We start from the raw sequence: 20,218 nt of genomic DNA, 5'->3' as shown, positions 1-20,218 counted from the left end.
ACGAAAATAAAAATAAAAATTATATTATATAAATAAAAATAAATATAACTTTAAATTTTTATAAAATACGAATATGAAAACAAGTATGGAAAAAAATAATATAACACTTGTTTCATATTTATATTTTGTATATATTTATATATAATTAATAAATAATTTTTTTATTAAATAATATAAATTATTATTTTAGATTAATTAAAATAAATATATTTTTATTAAAAAATAAATTAATAGATATTTATTAAAAATTATCTATAAATACAAATTAAAAATAAAAAATAAAAAAATAATTTTTTTATTTTTTTAAAGACTATAAAAATAAAAATTACTTATATCTATTAAATAGTTATAAAAACAAAATAAATTTAAAAATTTATTAAATATAGATATAAAAACAAATATAATATATAAATATATAAATAAAAATAATAAATATTTTATCTTTCCCGTATCTAGTCTTTCACGTCCCTAAAAATAAACGTATGAGACACAACAACCAATTACGACTTACGAGCGGAGCAAGGGCTTGTCTTTGGTCTGCGTCGGGGACCACCCCCTCACCCCGACGTATTCCCTTATCTTGAAATCCTCATTTCCACATTGATTTGATCTTTAGCTTCAACGAAATGCCATCCTCAATTTCAAATATTAAACTGTGTAGCATTAATTTCGACACTAACTTCTTGGTTCATTCGATTCCAATTTTTAAATTCTCTTTTAAATAACTTAAGAGTCGAATATCACGCAATTTTCTTGGATTCTCTTTTGTTATAATTATTATTATTTTTTGTTATTCAAATCTTAGTGGAAGAGAGCTAGCTAAAGTCTATACACTACTCTAAAGTATAGACTTTAATATATCTTAAATTGTTATGACATAATATATATTTCAATTAAAGGTAAAGTATGAATTATCAAATGGACTGATAGAAGAAGATAAATAATTAAATTCATCATGATTTCAACGAAAAGAAGTATTCCAACTAAATAATATTCTTTCTTAGGAAATTAAAAAGAAAAAGACGAAGATGCTTTTTCAAGAAGTGTAATGGCAAGAGGATGTGTCTTATTCATACTTTTATAAAGGAGAATTTGATTTATGAAATCTTAAATTTTTTTTAAAAAAATGAATTTTGAGTAAATGTAAATTTTCAATAATAGATGATTTTTTATGTTATTTGAATGTTTGATTTTTGTATTTAATTAGAGAAAAAATTAAATTACATAATAAAAAGTTTTTATTATAATGACCTTATTATAACGCGTGATCAATGTTTCAACTGCTCTTATATTATTAAAATTAAATTTATAACAATCATTAAATAATCAAAATATAAAAGAATTTTTTTTATAATATTAAAAATAAGCTAGTTTATTACGAGTGTAGACACCCAATTTGGTCCAGGCCCGGATCAATTGGGCTTGACCCAAATAGGTAAGTCTATGCTTTTTTTTTTTCTTTTTTTTTTTTTCATTTTTATTTTTTATTTTATTTTATTTTATTTATTTTTAATTTTAATTTTTATTCTATTTTTATTTTATTTTATTTTATTTTTATTTTTTATATATTTTTTCTTTTATTTTTATTTTAGCTATTTATGTATTTATTAATACGTATATATCTTTATTATTATTATTATTTATTTATTTTTTCTCTTTTTTTTCCTGTTAATATTTATGTAATTATCTGTTTTTAATTTTAATTTATCTGTTAATTTATCTGATTTATCTGATTTATTTTCGTTTAATTTTTTCCTTTTATTTTATTTTTTATTTTTTATTTTTTGATTTATCTGGTTGGAAATTGGATTGGGATTCAATCAGAAGAGTCCATGTTGGATTCAATGATTGAATCCCGATCCAAAGAAGAATTGGGATTGATCAGAAACTCCTGATCAATCCCTATAAAAGAGACCCTCTGGAACAGAAGCAAGAAAAAAAACAGTGAGCAAAAGCTACTGATTTGAGAGAAAAAGAGCATGTAGAAAATTTTTGAAAGCTAAGAAAATGTTTAGAAGTGTTTTGGGAATTAGCAGAAATTTTTTAGAGATTTTTGGAGATTTTTTTTCTGGGAATTTCTGGAAAATTTCATATTTCGGTTGAAATTTTCGGTGAAAGTTGCATTTTTCGACGAAGATTCCGGTCAACTTTGAAGTTTTCGGCTAGCTGCCCAGTTTTCGGTGAAGGATCCCAGAAACCGACCAACTTTTCGACGAACTTTCGACGAAAAACCTAGATTTCGGTGATATTTTCTAGAATCCGGTGAACATTCAATCGGAGTTTTTCGACTGTTTAGAGAGAAGCGAGAGGAAAAAGGAAGAAGAGAGAGAGAGAAGAGAAGCTTTCTGTCGAAAAAGAGAGGAAAGAGCCTTATATACCCTCCCAAAACGACGTCGTTTTTGTCTTACGTGACCCAGAGGATCCGCACGTTTTGTCGAGATTCGACCTGACCCGAGCGTCGACCTGCTTCTTGATCTATTATTTCCATTATGCCTTGAGGTTTGACATAGACCGATACACTGCACTCCTCTTCAAGGCTGTTCGAAAAACAAGAGGGAAACCCAAGCATCTCGCACTGAAGAGCCAGCTATTAGATTTGGAGACACTTATCATTGAGATAAAGAAATGCATGATTCCAACAAGCATTCACAGGTTTCGAGGGTCTAATTCAACAGGCATTTTACTAACAGGTTCTGGGCTAGCTCGCATTTTGTAGAGTGTTTTAGTTGAATCAGATGGATTCTGTAAAATGTTTTAGATCCTAAACTAGGCGAAAGAGCTAAATGATCCCTGGACGGTTATGACCTTAAAGCACAAAATGCTGCACGGGATCTTCTATCCTTTAAGCTGAGGATCAAAATTGATACCATTACTTGGAATTAAAGCTTTTTTTTTTTTGTCACTTCATAGATTTATAGAAAATCTATCTTTATTTTACTTTATGCTTTGTCATCATTTAGCGTCCATTTAGGAGTCCGACTGGAGGGCTCCCCATAGTGCATTTTATGGTTGGACACTTAGTAAACAGCCCTTACTAAAATATATGCGGCTTCTTATATTAAGATCATCTAAACATTTGTGGAACACATGCTAATGGGTATATGATGGCCAAACAGATTATGAGAGCAGGTTACTACTGGTCTATTATGAAAAATGATTACATCAATTATGCAAGAAAGTATCGTAAATGCCAAATTTATGTAGATAAAATTCATTCCCTTCCAGTCTTACTGCATGTCTTGGCACCACCATGGCTCTTCTCTATGTGGAGAATGGATGTGATCGGACCCATAATCCCAAAAGCTTCAAATGGGCATTACTTTACCTTTGTGGTAATCGATTACTTTACCAAATGGGTAGAAGCAGCTTCGTACGCTAGTATTACATGATTAGTAGTGTGCAGATTCATAAAAAGAGAAATAATATGTCGTTATGAGCTCCAAGAAAGGATCATTTCAGATAATGCTAGCAATTTAAACAATAAAATGATGAAAGAATTGTGTGCACAGTTTAAGATAAAACATCATCATTTAGCACCATATCGCCCAAAAATGAATGGTGCAGTGGAAGCTACGAATAAGAACATCAAAAGAATATTGGAAAAATGACTGATACATATAGAGAATAACATGAAAAGTTATCTTTTGTCTTACTTGCCTATAGAATATCAATTTGAACCTGTATAGGGATCACCTCATTTTCGTTAGTGTATGGGATGGAAGTTGTACTATTGATTGAAGTAGAAATTCCTTCCCTAAGAGTTTTGATCGAGGCAAAATTAGACGAAGCAAATTGGGTTCGAGATCGTTTCGAGCAATTGAACCTTATTGAAGAGAAAAGGCTCTCGGCACTTTGCTATGGGCAAATATACCAAAAAGAATCATGCGAGCACATGACAAGAAGATACAATCTTGATGTTTTTGTGAGGGTGAATTGGTTTTGAAAAAAGATTTTGCCATATCAACATGACAATAGAGGAAAATGGACGCCTAATTGAGAAGGTCTATATGTGGTAAAAAAAACATTCTTTGGTGGAGCTCTGATCCTTGCAGAAATGGATGGTGATGAATTATCAAATCTTATGAATTCAGACACTATCAAGAAATATTTTGCTTAAAAAAAAGATGCAAAAAAAATACAAAAAAAATACAAAAAAAAAAAGAAAAAAGGGAGATGAGTTAAACTGAAAACCTGAAAAGAGTGGTTTGAACCAAAAAAAGGTCATTTAAGCTAAAAACCTAAAAAGGTAGCTTAAATGAAGGTGAAGCTAGGAGAAAATCCTTCAAAGAATGAAGAAGTGGCACCAAATGGACAAATCTTTGCCAGAATTAAGAGAGAGGACTTTTAAAAGGCAAGTTCTCATTAGTCACAGATATGGGGCAAGGATTGATTATATGAAATCAAACGTGACAAGATCGTAAATGTAATGAGTTTTTGAAAAAGACTTGGTCTGAATAGGCCAAGGTCGTTCAAATGTTCATTATCTAGAGAATTGACATTTGATTCTTGAAATACTTTTGAGTTAACTGTTCTTTGTGTCTCAAAAGACTTATCTTTATCTTTCTAAACCCAAAATACCCCATTACTAACCATGTTTCACACTCAACCTTGAACCCGAAATCATTGCATTTGTCATTTAAAATTAAGATAACGATTGATAAAGTTCATAATAGACTAATACATCACTCGAAAAGAGAATGTAATATAAGAATGACAGAAATAATAATACAAGGTCAAAAAGAATGAAATGAAATTGATTGATCATTGAAAATAAAGAAAATGGATGAAATAAAGAAAGAATTCAAAGAAGATTTTAGAGCAACTAAAAGCCAAATAGGTCCATCAGAAGATGGAGATTTCTAGACATAAATCGAAAGACTTAGAAGGACGAGCTATTGAAAATGACTTTTAAAGTTTGAAAGAATTAAACCAAAAAGTTGAATTAACTTGGCTGAAAATGCATGATATAATTCTTTGATTACATCTTTGTCTTTTCATTCATCATAATCATTGTATACATCTCATACCTTATGATAAGTTGCATAAAAGGTTTTTTATGAGACATCAGGAAGAATCAACATTTTTTTTTTCAAAACAAAGATGATGGCCTTGAAGATGATATGTTATCTCTAGCACGATTTTTAAAATCGAAACTGTCAATCTATAGAGTGAGCAATCCCCTATTTTTCAACTTACAGCTCAGTCTTGGTCATATTTATTCTCTCAACTCATGGTTTAATCTCGATTGTCATTATTTTCTTGAGTCGTGGTTTAGTCCCAGTCGTCTTTATCCTTTTGACTCATGGTTCAGTCCCAGTTGTCTTTATCCTCTTAACTTGCAGTTCAACCCCAGTCCTTGTGATTTCTTGACTCGTGATTTCATCTCGATCGTCATTATTTTCTTAACTTGTGGTTCAATCTCAGTTTTTGTTATTCCTTTAGACTCGCGGTTCAACCCCAGTCCTCATTAATCCTTGACTCGTGATTTAATCTCGATCATCATTATTTTTTTAACTCGTGGTTTAGTCCCAATCGTCTTTATCCTCTTGACTCGTGGTTCAGTCTCGGTCGTTTTTATCCTTTTGACTTACAGTTCAACCCTAGTCCTTGTGATTCATTGACTCGTAATTTAATCCTGGTCATCATTATTTTCTTGACCATGGTTTAATCTCAGTCATCGTTATTCCTTGACTTGTAGTTCAATGGTCTTATTATTTTTTGACTCGCGGTCTAATCCTGATTATATTATCTCTTTGACTTGCGGTTCAATCTCGATCTCTTTTTTTTTGACTCGCGGTTCAATCTTGATCCTTTTCTTTCTAAGTCACGGTTTAATCCTGATCCTTATTATTTCTCTGACTTGCGGTTTAATCTCGGTCTCTTTATTTTCTTGACTCATGATTCAATCCCGATATCTTTACTTCTAAGTCATGGTTTAATCTCAATCCTCATTATTTCTTTGAGTTACGATTTAATCTCGGTCTCTTTATTTTTAGACTTACAGTTAAATTTTGATCTCGTTATCCATCGACTCACGATTTAATTTTGATCATCTTAGTTTTTTGACTCATGATAACAAAGAAAAAACAACAAAAACAAAAAAAAAGACAGCAAAATTTTTTAGTTTCAGACAAAATTGACGTCTTTGTCTTTATCTTTACCTTATTACTGATTCTCAGTAATGTGCAAAGAGAGCCAGTTGTAGATACCAAATTTGTTCGATTTCTAATCAAGTCTCGTTTTAAAGTGCATATGGGTATTGGATTTTTAGGCTTAGGCCTATTTCAATTTGACTGGGCCCTAGTCTCGATTTTGGCTCAACTAGGCTCCAAGGCCTGATTTTGACCCAATTGGGCTTCAAGCCCAATTTGATCCAATTAAGCTTGAAACCCAATCTCATTCTTAATCTTAAAACATATTTTATTTTATTTTATTTTATTTTTTACTTTAATATTTATTAATTAAACAAAAATTACAATTAATTAATAAAAAAAGACAGAAAATAGGGGGTTGGTATACGGCACCTCTATCCAGTCCTATCAGACCAATCACCCTAGTCCCATCAGACCAACGGCCATTGTGACCTAACCAGACCAACCACCAGACTAGTCTCATCAGACCAACCACGCTTATGACCTAACTAGACTAGCCACCCTTTACCAAAGCTCTATAGCCGCCCTACAGACTCCTACAACCACCCCTACAGGCCCTAAACTACCTATTGTCTTGAACATATACCCAACCTTATAAAGAACCCAATTTCCTCCCCTTTCAAGCTCTAGGACACACCTCCATTTCTAAAAACACAAAAACTTCCACACCCAGAGGCTTAAAACCATTCTTAGAAACCCAAACATTTCCCCATCCCTACCTATAAAAAAATAAAAAAACCCAAAATAGATCCATAAAAAAAAAAACAAAAAACAAAACAAAAACACAGTCCTCCTCGTAGGAAGGAGCTTTAGCGCCGAAGCCACCTGCACAAAAAAAATCATCAGTTAATCTTAAAAAAAAACATAAAAAATTTTAAACCTCGACTACGTCAATAGAGGCTATTTCTCGTTAAAAAAGATAGCGGATCTGAGCTCAGGAGGTCGAAAGGAACTTTTCGATTAATTGTAAAATTTTTCAATCATTGACAATCACCAACAACGACCACCAATGGTGAACCATACGGCGGCTGACGTAACAATAGTACTCTAGACTTTGGTGAAGCCAGAGAAAGCTTCTGAACTGAAAACTTTTTTTTTTTTTTGGAGAAGGGAAAAAATGAGTTAAAAAAAATGTTGGCTTTTATATAAGAAAAACAAAGCCTAAAACAACGTCGTATTGGACCCAAGAGGATTCACGCGTTTACCCGAACCCAACTAGAGATTTAAACAATTGACTTGGTGACCCGTCCCTCAACTAACCCTGAATCGACTCAGTCGAACCGTTAGTCAAACCGCCACTCAATCGGCTCAACCGAACTACTTGTCAACCACCCCTGTTTTCGGTTTAGCTGAACCGTTATTGATTAGACCGTTAACCGATCTGGTTCAGGTAAAATTTTTTTTTAATTTTTTTTATATATTATTTATTTATATTTTTCTAACATTATTATTATTATTATTTCTGCACGCTTTAAAATTTTTAGAGTTTATTAAAATAAATACTTTTTGATTTATGGTAATAATTAACAATAATAATAATTAAATGACAATAACAATAATAAAATTCAAATGTTTTTTAAAAACTTTTAATTCCTATTAATGTTTTTTTTAATAATCCAAGTATTAAATAAAAAACAATAAAATATGCATAAAATAATAATAATAATAATAATAATAATAATAATAATAATAATAACTTTTCCTTGCCTAGATGTTGGAAGGAATACAATCGTGTTTTAAATAATAATAATTTTGCCTAGATGTTGAGAAATTATTATTAAAAATAATAATTAATATTTTAACTAAGCAAATTAATATTAACTCTTTATAACAAAAAATTAATTTTTAAAAATCATAAAAATCAAACTTGCTCCAAAAGTCCGTCTAGATGTTGGAGATTTTTAGAGATGTTTGCGTTTTCTTTAACCCTAAAATCCAAAATCCTAAACCCTAAGAGTCTGAACCCTAAATTTAGCATATACCCCTTAAACATTCCCTAAAAATCGTGCAAGCCCTAAACCTATACCCTAAATCTATTTCGAAACTTTAAGGATACGTGTGAAAATCTTAAATGAAATGATTTGCTCCCAAATATAGCCTAGATGATGGGGTATTTAGGAAACTTTATTCCATTAAGTTTTTTTTTTTTTCACACGAATTCTTAATTCGCATTAATAATGGCATTAATAAATAAAAAGTATAATAGTAAATTAGGATCTTAAATATAAATAATCGCACCTAAGCTCTGCTTAGATATCGGAGAGTTTAAGTGGTCTCATTATACTTAAGAACCGAATTTTAAAATTGTGTTTCATCCTGCATAATATTTATTGGCATACATACATTAACATGTTATCGTTAGCAGTCATTTGCATTCTTTTTTCTTTAATTTTTACTATAGAATGATAAAGTGTCTTATAATAAAAAGAGACAATACATTCTTTTAAAAAAATATATTTGTGATATTATAAAATAAAACAAAAATAGCATTTCGAAAGAAAAAATTTTTGGTGCTCTGCCTAGATGTTAGAGAATTACCAACAATTATCTTCAATAAAGAGTGTTATTTTATTTTAAGGATTATTGTGTTAAATTTTAAGTGAAAAGAGTTATTTTAAATTCTACTTAGATGTTTGAAGAATTTGAAGATAATTATTTAACTTAAAGATTTTCTCAATATTCCTAAATAAAAAGTTTTAACAAATTTTTTTTCAAACGAAAGGGATTATTATTAAATTTCAAATTAAAACTATTCATCCCACATCGAAAATAACACATAATTAATTGATACTAATTTATAGGCATTGTGGGGGTACTAATCATTCCTCATACGTAATCGACTCCTGAATCCAACCTGATTTTCGTAGATCAAAATTTATCTTTTTGATAAATTTTAAATCCGTTTTTATAGTTTTGTTAAAAAGATAAACTTTTGGATGATCAATCACACCTTAAAAAAGATTGGTAATAATTCTTTTTATTTTTTTCGATTTTTAAAATTCTTTACGTCCGACGATCTCAAAATCGTTTATTTTTCTTTGGTGTTTAAAAGCAAATCATAAAAGATATAACATGAAATAAAATAGAAATTAGAAGTCAAAGAAATCCATAAAATTATATAACAACATTTTTTTATTGGAGAGAGATAAAAATAGAAGAATAAGATAAATATTATAAACATTTCATTTAGTTGGAGCTTTTAAATTTAATTTGAGTTCGTTAATAAAATTCTAAATTTTAATTGATCCGTTTGAAATTTAGTTTGCAATTTGTTTGAGTTTGATTCAAAGGTCCAATTCTAACTTTATTTATTTATTTATTTTTTTCTTTATTCATTTTCATTTATTAATTATTATATTTTTTTATTAATTATTTTGTTTGTGTCCCGTTGAAACTGCAAAGAAAAGTTTCATGAAAGACTCATTTAATTTATTTGGATTCTCCTTTATCGTCATTATTACCATTTTCCAAGTACTTACTGGAAGACAACGAAACGAGGGCCCAAGCATCTTGTCCTTTTTTGGCAGTTGGGAGTTATGCCTTTAATTCACACCTTTTTTTTTTTTTTTCTTTTGCTCGTACGAATTTTTGAAGAAAACTGGCAACTGCGACATGGCAACATTAATGCTATTTTGAATTAAAAGCATTGCTCCCAACTGCCAGGAAAAGGACAAGATGATGCTAGTGGGACATGGCATCATTAATGCTATTTTAAATTATTGATCCTTTTATTTTTATTTTTATTTTTTTTCAATTATTTTTTAACAATAACTTTCTCAACTACTTTTTTTGTTTGTTTTATGAAATTAAATTCTGTATTGAATTACGCCTCATACGATAAAAGATGTAAAGTTAAATTATACTAGAGGATTTTATATTTTATGAAAATTTAAAATTTAATTTTTATATTATAATTTATATAGTTTTAGTTTTTATATTATTTTAATTTAATAATTTTAGTTTATTCATTAATTTTATTAAAATTTTTTATTAAAAATTGTTGACGTAGGTGTTAGCTTAACGATGTAAACGTTAATTTTGATTATGTATTAGCATGATTTGCTGACATGATAATTGAGATAGATAAAATTAATTATTAAATTATATAAATAATTTTTATATTAAAATAAAATTTAAAATTTAATTTTTGTATTAGCATGAAATTTGAAATTTAATTCATATACTCTAATAAAATATGAAATTTAATTTCTCTAAGATAAAAATATTTTGAATTTTTTTTGAAATTTTTTAATTTTTTAAAATATTAAATTCAAAATAAATGCCACAATATTATGTTACAATATTCTATTACAATATTGAAAAATCTATTATAATATTCTATCATGATTTTCATATATTGTCAATAAATTTTATCACAAATTTTGTCACACCATGCGAAATACTATTACTAATTTCGTTATTATTTCTTATTACATTTTATCTTCAAATTTAAAACCTGTTATTAATATTGTCACAATTTTCTATCATAATGATAGTTTAGTGTGTGTGGTCATATGGAAAAAAAAATTTACACAAATTTATTAAAAATCTATCACAAACTTATCAACATATAATACAAATTTATCATTAACTAATTTTAATAAAATAATTTTTTATTAATTTATTAAATGAAATAGAATTATAATTCCATCCCACAAAGGTAAAATTATCTATCAAATAATTTTTATATTTTTTTCATTAAATCTTATTTAAATAATTTTTATAATCAAATCTAAGTTTAAGATTTTAAATACATTAAAATTATTTATTAAACTAAATGTGTATTAATTTTTGAATGAAACCTATTATTTAATTTAACATAATTATTTAGATAAATAACAAGTTTCGGTAGCTGATCCACGTGCGACCTGGCACTTAGGATTCATGCACCCAATTAGAGCTGATCCAGAGCCAAGCCGGGCCTTTTCAATTGTTTATCCAAGTTGATTGATCTGTTAGTTGAGGTGTTGATCATTGACCAAGCTGTTGATTAAGTTGAGTTGTTTTTTTGGGTATTTTATTTTTATTTTTGTTTATTCATTTATTTGTTTTTATTTATTTGCTAGTATTTTTCAAGAAATAAAAGAAAAAAAGAAAAGTAAACATTAATTTTAAAAATTCATTTTGAAACTAAAATCTTACTAATATATTGAAAATTTTTTTAAATTAAAATTTTAAAAATTCATTTTAAAATAAAATCTTACTAACATGTCAAAATATTTTATAAGTTTGTTTATAAAATTTTAGAAAGAAAATCCATAAATTTCTACCAATAGATTGGAAGATTTTTATGAGTTTGAAAATAATTTTGTAAAAATAAATTTTATCAATATATTAAAAGATTTTATTGATTTGAAAATAAATTTAAAAAAATTAAAATATAAAATTTTCCTTCAAATTAAATTGTTTTGAAAATGTTAAGACAAGTTGAAATATTAATTTTTTTAAGATAAAATTTTGAACAATTAGAAAAAAGTTAAGATATTAATTTTTTCTAAAATTTTGATTAAGGATAATTTTCAATACAAAAATAATTTTGAAAATTTTTTAGATGTTTTGAAGGTTTAATGGATAACATAAAATTAATTGGTATCATTTTTTAGATAAACGTTATAGGGATGCTATATCTTTTCTTGTACGTAATCGTATTTTTGAATTTGATCTGATTTTATAAAATAGAATCTATTATTTTAAAGAGCCTGAATTAATTAAACTTAAAATCTCTTTTAAAAAAAATAAATTTGATTAAGGGAACAATTGCATTTAAATAAAAATTTTGATGATAATTCCATATTTTATATTTAATAATCAAATTTACTTACTTATACCTTATAATAAATATACTAGAAAATATGAACTTTCAGACTCCATGAGTTTTTAATTCCGTCATTTTTTTTAATTAAAAGAAAATTGAAGTAACAATCTAACTTTCCTACACATGAAAAAAAGAAAAAGAAAAACCTTAAAGTATCCATGAATACCGGAAAATTCTGCTTGAAATCCTGTGACCAATTGAAACTACTGAGAAATGTGGCATCAAATACTTCCTTAATTTCTTTGAACTGTAACTATAACCATTTTTCTTATTCAAATCCTTAATGGAAGAGAACTAGATGAGGGCCCAAGCATCTTGTCCTTTTCTTAGGAGTTGGGAGTTGGGAGTTGGCAGATGGGAGTTGGGAGTTGGAAGATGGGAGTAATGACTTTATTTCACACCTTTATTATTATATTTTTTGCTTGTTCGAAATTTTGAAGGAAACTGATCTATCATTTATCTCAATTGCATTAGATTGCAATTCACAGCTTTCGTTAGTGGGACATGGCATCATTGATGCACTTTTGAATTGATCTACCTATATATATATTTTCAATTATTTTTCTGCATTATTTTATTTTATTTTTGATTGACCTTTGCGGATACATCTATTCAAGAATCAAAATAATCATTCACGGCTGAAAATTAGTTCAAAGTTTGAAAGTGTTTACACATAAATATTAAGTTTGCCAAATGGATCAAGATTTAAATTGAATTTTTTTTTTTTTAAATAGATAAGCTTTTGTGAATAACATTTATGGCCCAAGCCTAATTTTATAATTTTTATTTTTATAATAGTCGGACTTGATAGTTATATATATATTATATAAAAATAAATAATACATATGTGTATATTAATTTTTTTATACCTACATGTATCAATTTCAATTAAATATTAAATTAATAAAATCATTTTTTAAGTTTTATTTATCATAATTAACATTTATTATAAAATTTATTTTTGTTATTTGAAAGATTAAAATCAAGATCACTTTTTGATTGAGTCGAGCTTAATAAATCTAAAATTTATTATTAATCTAGTTATGCTCAATCAGAATTAAATTCGATCATAAGCATTTTTAAATAGAATAAAAACCCACTACTTTTAGTTTATTTTAGAGATTAAATTCTGTATCAGATTATACCCTCATGCTATTTAATGACCAACCATACAAGGGTCCATGATTATTTTTTAGTAATGTTATACAGTGATTAAATATTCATTTTAATTATAGTACAAGGATAAATTTCATTACTTGACATTTCCTTTTTGTATAAGACTAAATATCATTTCATTATATCTGTAAACACAACTAAATTGCCACCTGCAATTACAATCTCAACTCTCACATGTCGCACCTATCCTTTATTGTTCTGTCATTTTCTGGTAGACAATGAAAAGAAACAACTTATTATTTTAGAGTTAAAGCTCTGAACTTAATTGAAAGAAACAATGATAAATAAATACATAAAAAAAAAATAGAATACAAAAGATGCACACAAATTATAGTGATTTTCTCTTAACGTGAAAGTCATGTTTATTTGCAGATGCTACATATCTTCATTATGATAAAAGAGAGATTACAAACAAACTCCAATTGCACATTTCACCATCTCTCTAACGTTTTTTTTCTCTTTCTCTCTAAAATATACACCACCTCAAATCGAAAGTCTTCAAATATAAGTATAATTAGAGCAACCAAATTTTTTATGAAAAATCCCAAAACACCTTTATTAATAATACTCTTACATATAAAATTTGGTCTAGAAAATTTTGTTATCTACAGGCTCTGAGAAGAAAATTTATCATCCCATTCAACTCGATTGATCATATCTAAAAGTCGATTCACGTATTGATTTTGGATATAGACAATGAACATCAAAATTAATTAGAGTTAATTAGATTCCACACGTCTTTTAACACTTAAAATATTACCAAGTCTAACGTATTGCATATATGTTGCAAGGTCCTATCTAATGGTAGAAAAATTTTCCAAACACAATTAGTATATATGCTTCAAATACTTCATAAAATAAATTTTTTTCTGTATCCAAATACCATTTGAGGTTTGCTAACAGTAAATTAGTTAAAAAATTTTGAGATTAAAGTCAAATTTGTCTGTATATTATGGTTTAATACTCCTTCTATCCCAAAATAATTATATTTTATCGATTTTCATTCAAATTAATTCAATTTTCATCTTCATTTTGTAAAATATTATATTAAATTAAAACTTTAAAAAATATATTTTGAAAAAATTTGAAGTTCAAAATTTGCAAATCTTATTTTTTAAAATTTTAAAATTTTATTAAAAATAATTATCAAAATCAAATTAATTTAACCAAAAAATCAATTAGGGACGATTATTTTGAGATGGGAGAATATTAAATTTTATCATTATAATTTCAATTTGTTAATTTTTACAAAAAAAATTAGAATTAAAATATTTATAAAATATTTCATTAATGCAAGTGATAAATTTTTTTTCGGAGTTCAAAGCAATAGAAATAAACTTTGCTTCAAATGAACAAAACCTTCAACTATCCACAAATATTGAAAATTTTTACTTGAAATCTCATTGACCAATTGAAACTACGGAGAAAAGTTGCATCAAAGACTTCTTTATTTTTTTAAATTTATTTGGAGTCTCTTTTATTATGATTATTAGATTTCAAGTTTGTGCTTATTACGAAAGTAAAATAAAATTATATATTTGTAATTTAGCTACAAAATTAAAATAAATGGAAAGTATCTTCTTAGAACAACAAATCGAACCCTAAACACTATCTATATTGTGGGGCATACAACACATAGCATTTTAGAACTAAAGTGAACAAAAATTTTAGCTTAAGAGAACCAAGTTATATATTCTTACTGTGACCTCGTTTACAATGATATATACTGCAAAGCGAGTGCCATGAGCAATACAATCGACATAAATATCTATCGTTTTTTCATATGATGAAAGAGAATCGACTCAAAAGCAAGGTTTTATATATTTAAGTGGTAATAGCTATTTCAAGATAAACCTGGCACTTAGCAAGTTCTTCTCTCCCTGTGAAATCCACTCGAAATAAAGCAATGACAGAATCCACAATCTGAAAATATGAGCGCAAACAACATCGTCAAACAAAATCCACGATATCAGCATTAGACTCCCTCCTTGTTTGATTGCTTACGAATTTAGTCATAAATCTCTACCCACCATAGAGAAAAGTGTTGTTTTGTGCTCTAAAACCTTGTTGATCAACAGGGACATTAAGGACCACAAACATGCCAAGCCAAGTGAGGAACAACATGTAAGAGCAAGACATACAGCATCAAGGTTCGTGCTGTGTCATATATAAAACAAGTTTGAAGTTTGGAATGTCACTACATACTTACTCTAGAAATCTCAGTTATAGGACTTGTCACGTTGTTTAAAGCGGAAAAAAAAAGGGGCATATGCATGTCAAATACTATACTATTATCAACCAGCTATTTCATTTTTAATCAATTATATATTGATGTATGGATTAAACTTGGAGATTGGGACTATTAGCTCAATAATTCCGTTGCTTTCTTCTTTTTAGCTTCAGAATTTTTCTGGTTGGCCAGTTTCCTTTGTTTTTTCTTCTTCTGTTATCTAAGTTGGCTTGTTTCTTTGGTCCTTTGTGTTTCTTGTCTGTATTGTTCCTTTTCCTTCTACTCTAATACCACATTGCAGAAGTCTATCCAAATTTGCAGAAAGCTTACATTGTCAGACAAATCCAAGTTTCCAAAATAATAAGATTAATTACTTTTCTCTACAAATTACTTTTCTTTTCAACCCCACTTGTTAAAAAACATGAACATAAAACAATCTAGAAGATATCAATTTATTCATTTTGAATGTCAGAAAGGATACTATAAAAAATTGCAACTGTTAATTTAATAGAAGAATTATCAATGTTTTTAATCCTAAATACAATACAAAAACATTGAAGGTTTACATGATATAGATTTTTTTTTTTTTTAAAAAGGAAACACAAGAAAAATAGTGCTATAAACAAAAGAATATGATTTTGGGAAGATGAAAAAATATTGGAAACAAAACTTCAAAGCCAAACAAACTCCCATGTAAAATACCTTTTTGGAGACATGGGGTTTTAACATACAATAAGATACTCACCAAAAGTCTGAATGGTTCTTCAGAGATTTTTGCGGCCAAACCAAGAAGCAGATTGTACTGATGCTCATATGTGTATACACGAGCATAAACAATCTTTGCCATCATAGAAAATAACCAATAATTAACATCTGTTTCTACAAATTCAATTAAGGTTCTACTAATATCGATGCTTACATTGTCAAGAACAGCTCCTGGGTCCATCCCAAATCTTTCAGCTATGGGTATAATTCGATCAGTGCATGTAGTTGAAGAAAACACGGTAAATGTAGTTTGTAATTATTGAAGATAATACTCTTATTTTAGTTAACTTCTCACACCAGAGAAACTATAGTAGGTAATTTGAAAATTTAAAAGAATAGAAAGTATACTAAGTTCCTTCAGTATCAATGTAAGCCACTTTTCCATTCCCACCTCGCATGTTTGTAGGAAGCTGCAAAGGCAAGATAAAGATCTCATCAACAAAGTTCAATTTGAATATCGAAAATATGGTAAGCTAATTGAACTAAAGCAATACCATCCACGAAACATAATGTTTTTACCACATAATCTATGTTTTGAATACCAACAAACAATTCTTTTGATTGACAGATAATATTTCAATTTATGATAGACTGAGGAGTCATATTATATATACTCTCGCAGTCCTGCCTTTCACTAAAAACAAATCCAAGGATAAGTGAGCAAAAGTGATTTGTTGTGCATTTTTATGATTCAGACATAGCATATCTATCATTACCCATGTTAAACTTTTGCAAGGTTTTCTTATTCAAAGAACCAATATGGGACAAATGGAATCTCCTCCAAAATCAAGCAAATAGCACAGGTTGTTTGGAGTTGATTTAGCAGGGTTAACTCTCTTCTTTTTTCTTTCATCCCTAATTTCAAAGGATTAATAAAGATCTCACAGTCATGGATCACAAAGGTGAGAAAGGAACCTGTGTAGAAACGCAGAGTATGTGCCAGTTGTGTTTTGCCTGACCTAAAATTGACAATGAAGATTAGCAGGCAATTCAATGATGCATCAGAGTAAGGATCGAAAGCAGAAAGATTTCAACAGGCAAATATTACATTATATTATATTATCTTATAGTAGTAGTCTATTGAAGTAAAATATCACTGCCATTGTCGCCTAAGTTATCCAAATGCTTCTGTGTGATAGCCAGAGTTTCTATGCCACCTTTAAAAGTTTAGGCATATATATTCAGATTGTTTGACTCTCTATTTATACCAACAGTAAAACAAATTGATATATGAGGTTGATAATCCGCCATTTACATCACATCTCATCAATCCATCTTCAACAGGCATTGTTAAATTATCATTTGAATTTTGCAGTCTTTTTCTATTCAACCTTATGGCATTCAATCTTTCAGTTCCTCTACACTTGAACAGACCAAAAAGTCTATCATCCCCTGTTTAAGCAATACCAGACCGAGTAAAGCTTAGTCTAAAAGCATGACAGAAATCTAATTAACAGATCTAAAAGCATTCAATCTACAAATACAACCATCAGATCAAACAAAAATCTAAGTAAAGCTACAAACTTTTCTTAACTCCATTCCAAATAAACCAATAACTGTAGTGAAAAATTACAACAAACAAATTTGATCCTAAAAAGTAAACCAAACAATAAAATTATTTGCTCATTCAATGACAACTTCAACATTTTCTATCGCCAATGAGAATGAAAGTGAAAACCATGACAGAAATATTATGCAAAAAATTACGCCTTGAAATTCATCTTCGTAGAATCTGAGATTTTCAGCAAAAAAATTAATTACGACAGCGAATCACAGACAATGTTATACGTACTTCCTCTATCAAATTTTTTCTATTTAAACTTTATTTTATTTTAAATATATTAATATTTAATAATATAAAATTTTACCTTTGAAAATTAATTAATAAAAGGCCCCTGTTTTATTTACTAAACATGAAAAACAAAAAAAAAGGAAAGGATAATTATCGACATACAGAGAATTCTACTGTAGAAAACCCAGTTCCTTTTTATTTTTGCTTACATTTTTTACTGGAAAGACAATAGATTATATCAGTTTATAGCACATGCAAAGAAATTCATGCATGAAATAAAAACAACTTACAACATAAACTCAAACCAAATTTATACTCAAAACACACCTCCTTCTACATCAAACAAAATGATAAAAAATAGTCAGACAAACAAAGCAAATACATTCAAACTCAAAACAAATTTTCATATATCTATCACAAAATTATAAAGAATAAACGATTTAAAGAATAAACAATATATTATAAAAAACCCATCACAAGACTCATAACCAAAAAACACAAAAAAAAAAAAAAGCAAAAACCGCAATCCTCACAAATTGTAAGAAACCCAGTAAATTCGGCAAAGATTTGGCTGGCAAAAGAGAAAAGGAGAAGAGAAAAGAGGTGACGATCGGCGACCAAGCAAGGCCCAGAATTGGCTAGGAGATAAGAAAAAGACAACAAAAAAGAAATAAGGAAAAAGAAGGGAAAAAAAGAAAAAGGAGAAGAAGAACAAAAAAAGAGGAGAAGCTTTGGAATCTTTTTCTTCCCATATTTTTCCCATAATTTTTTTAAGCCAATAAAGAGGTGTCTAGGCAAATTGAATCAGGGTATAGATGTTATATATAGTTATAGATTACCATTTTTCTTATTCAATTCCTTGGTGAAATACAACGAGACAAGGGCTGGCTAAACATATTTCCTAGTATTGGGAGCTATACCTTTAAGATTATCAAAATTTAAATCTTAATTTTTAAAATAAAAAATTTATCGTTTTATCAACAAATCATATCGTTGACTAATCCTTTTTTTTTTCAATTATTCTTTTTGTATTTGTCACTGAACTCAACTGTTTAAGTAATTTATCAAAATTAAAATTTTATAGTAAGATTTTATATTCTTTTTATCAGATAACATTTTTTTTGATAAATGATAGTTACACAGATTTTTCATATAAACGCAAAATTCTCCATCTCAACTCTTTAACCATTTACTATTTTTCCCTTCTTAAAATATATAGACTCTTTGTTAAGGAAGGGTATTTTCATGAAACCATTGTTCGTGAGATGTAAGGTGAACACTCTCAATGCCTTGAACCTGTACCTTTTCGTTGTTAGTAACCATAATATCCTTATACTTCTCATTCTCTTCAAATTCCACAAAATAACTCTTATCATTGTAGATATGAACTGTAGCAGCTGAATCTAAAACCCAACCTTTATCACCTTTTAAAGTTTGAGTCTTATCCACATAAGTCATCAAAATGACATCATCATCATCAGATACAAAGCAATAGTAGCACACTTTCCTTTATCTAATTTCTTTTCATCATTCATCCTTTTGAAAGTAGCCATATCCCTTCTTAGCTTCTTGCAGCACACTTGAATATGTCTTTTTTTTACCACAATAATAACATTCTATGTCATTGTAATCTCTATCTCTTGACTTGGATCTCCCTCTTGATCCATCAATCATCTTTTAAGTCTTCCCTCGATCAAAACCCTCTACAGCTAGTACACTATCCACAAATGATAAATTCTGTGCTCCTATAAACCTTTCGTTCTCACGTAATAGAACAATCACATCATCTAACTTCAAAATAGACCTACCCACCAACAAAGTCTAAACTAAAATTCTATAAGACTTGGACAAAGATGACAGCAAAATTAAAGCCTTCTCTTCATCTTTTAACTTATCAACAGAAATCATCAATAATTGAGAAGCCAATCTATTAAACTCATTCAGGTGATTATGAAGACTTGTACATTCTTTTATCTTTAGAGAATACAGATCCATCTTCAAACATAATCTATTAGTCAACAACTTTGAAGCATAAATACCTTCAAGCTTATCCCACAAACTCTTCAGAGTACTTTTAGTCAACACACTATACTTTAGCTCTAGAGCTAACGTCAATCTAATAGTACTAATAGTTTTCTTCTGAATTCTATTTTAATTATTATCAGACATTTCTTAAGGCTTACTACTCTCTAATGCCTGATCCAACCTTTATTGTACTAATAGATCTTGAATTGTACTTTGTCATAACTTAAAATTACTCTTTCCATCAAATAACGAAATCTCAAACT

The 20,218-nt window shown here is 28.2% G+C and overlaps 1 protein-coding gene across 5 annotated transcripts; it reads right to left on the bottom strand.

The window, feature by feature from the left end:
- Positions 1-14,687: 14,687 nt before the first annotated feature.
- On the bottom strand, positions 14,688-18,825 carry LOC149519156 (meiotic recombination protein DMC1 homolog). Of its 5 annotated transcripts, none has more exons than XM_089759589.1 (6): positions 18,770-18,825; positions 17,054-17,097; positions 16,487-16,548; positions 16,293-16,351; positions 16,119-16,211; positions 14,692-15,066 (listed from the first exon to the last, which is right to left on the bottom strand). In XM_089759589.1, the coding sequence occupies exons 1-6, from the start codon at positions 18,770-18,772 to the stop codon at positions 14,968-14,970; spliced, it is 360 nt and encodes a 119-aa protein (XP_089615715.1). In that variant the 5' UTR covers positions 18,773-18,825; the 3' UTR covers positions 14,692-14,967. The 5 variants fall into 5 exon arrangements, 4 of the variants coding, with proteins under 4 accessions (XP_089615713.1, XP_089615715.1, XP_089615716.1 ...); XM_089759590.1 differs by lacking the exon at positions 14,692-15,066 and adding an exon at positions 15,075-15,206; XM_089759587.1 differs by having other exon boundaries at positions 14,688-15,066; positions 16,119-16,351.
- Positions 18,826-20,218: the final 1,393 nt, after the last annotated feature.

This window comes from Durio zibethinus, chromosome 4 (genome assembly GCF_047325235.1).
Source record: "Durio zibethinus cultivar Kanyao isolate XHJ-2024 chromosome 4, ASM4732523v1, whole genome shotgun sequence".
Taxonomy (NCBI): Eukaryota; Viridiplantae; Streptophyta; class Magnoliopsida; order Malvales; family Malvaceae; genus Durio; species Durio zibethinus.
Note: the sequence above shows the minus strand (reverse complement) of the source record. Positions and strands in the feature narration are given on the sequence as shown.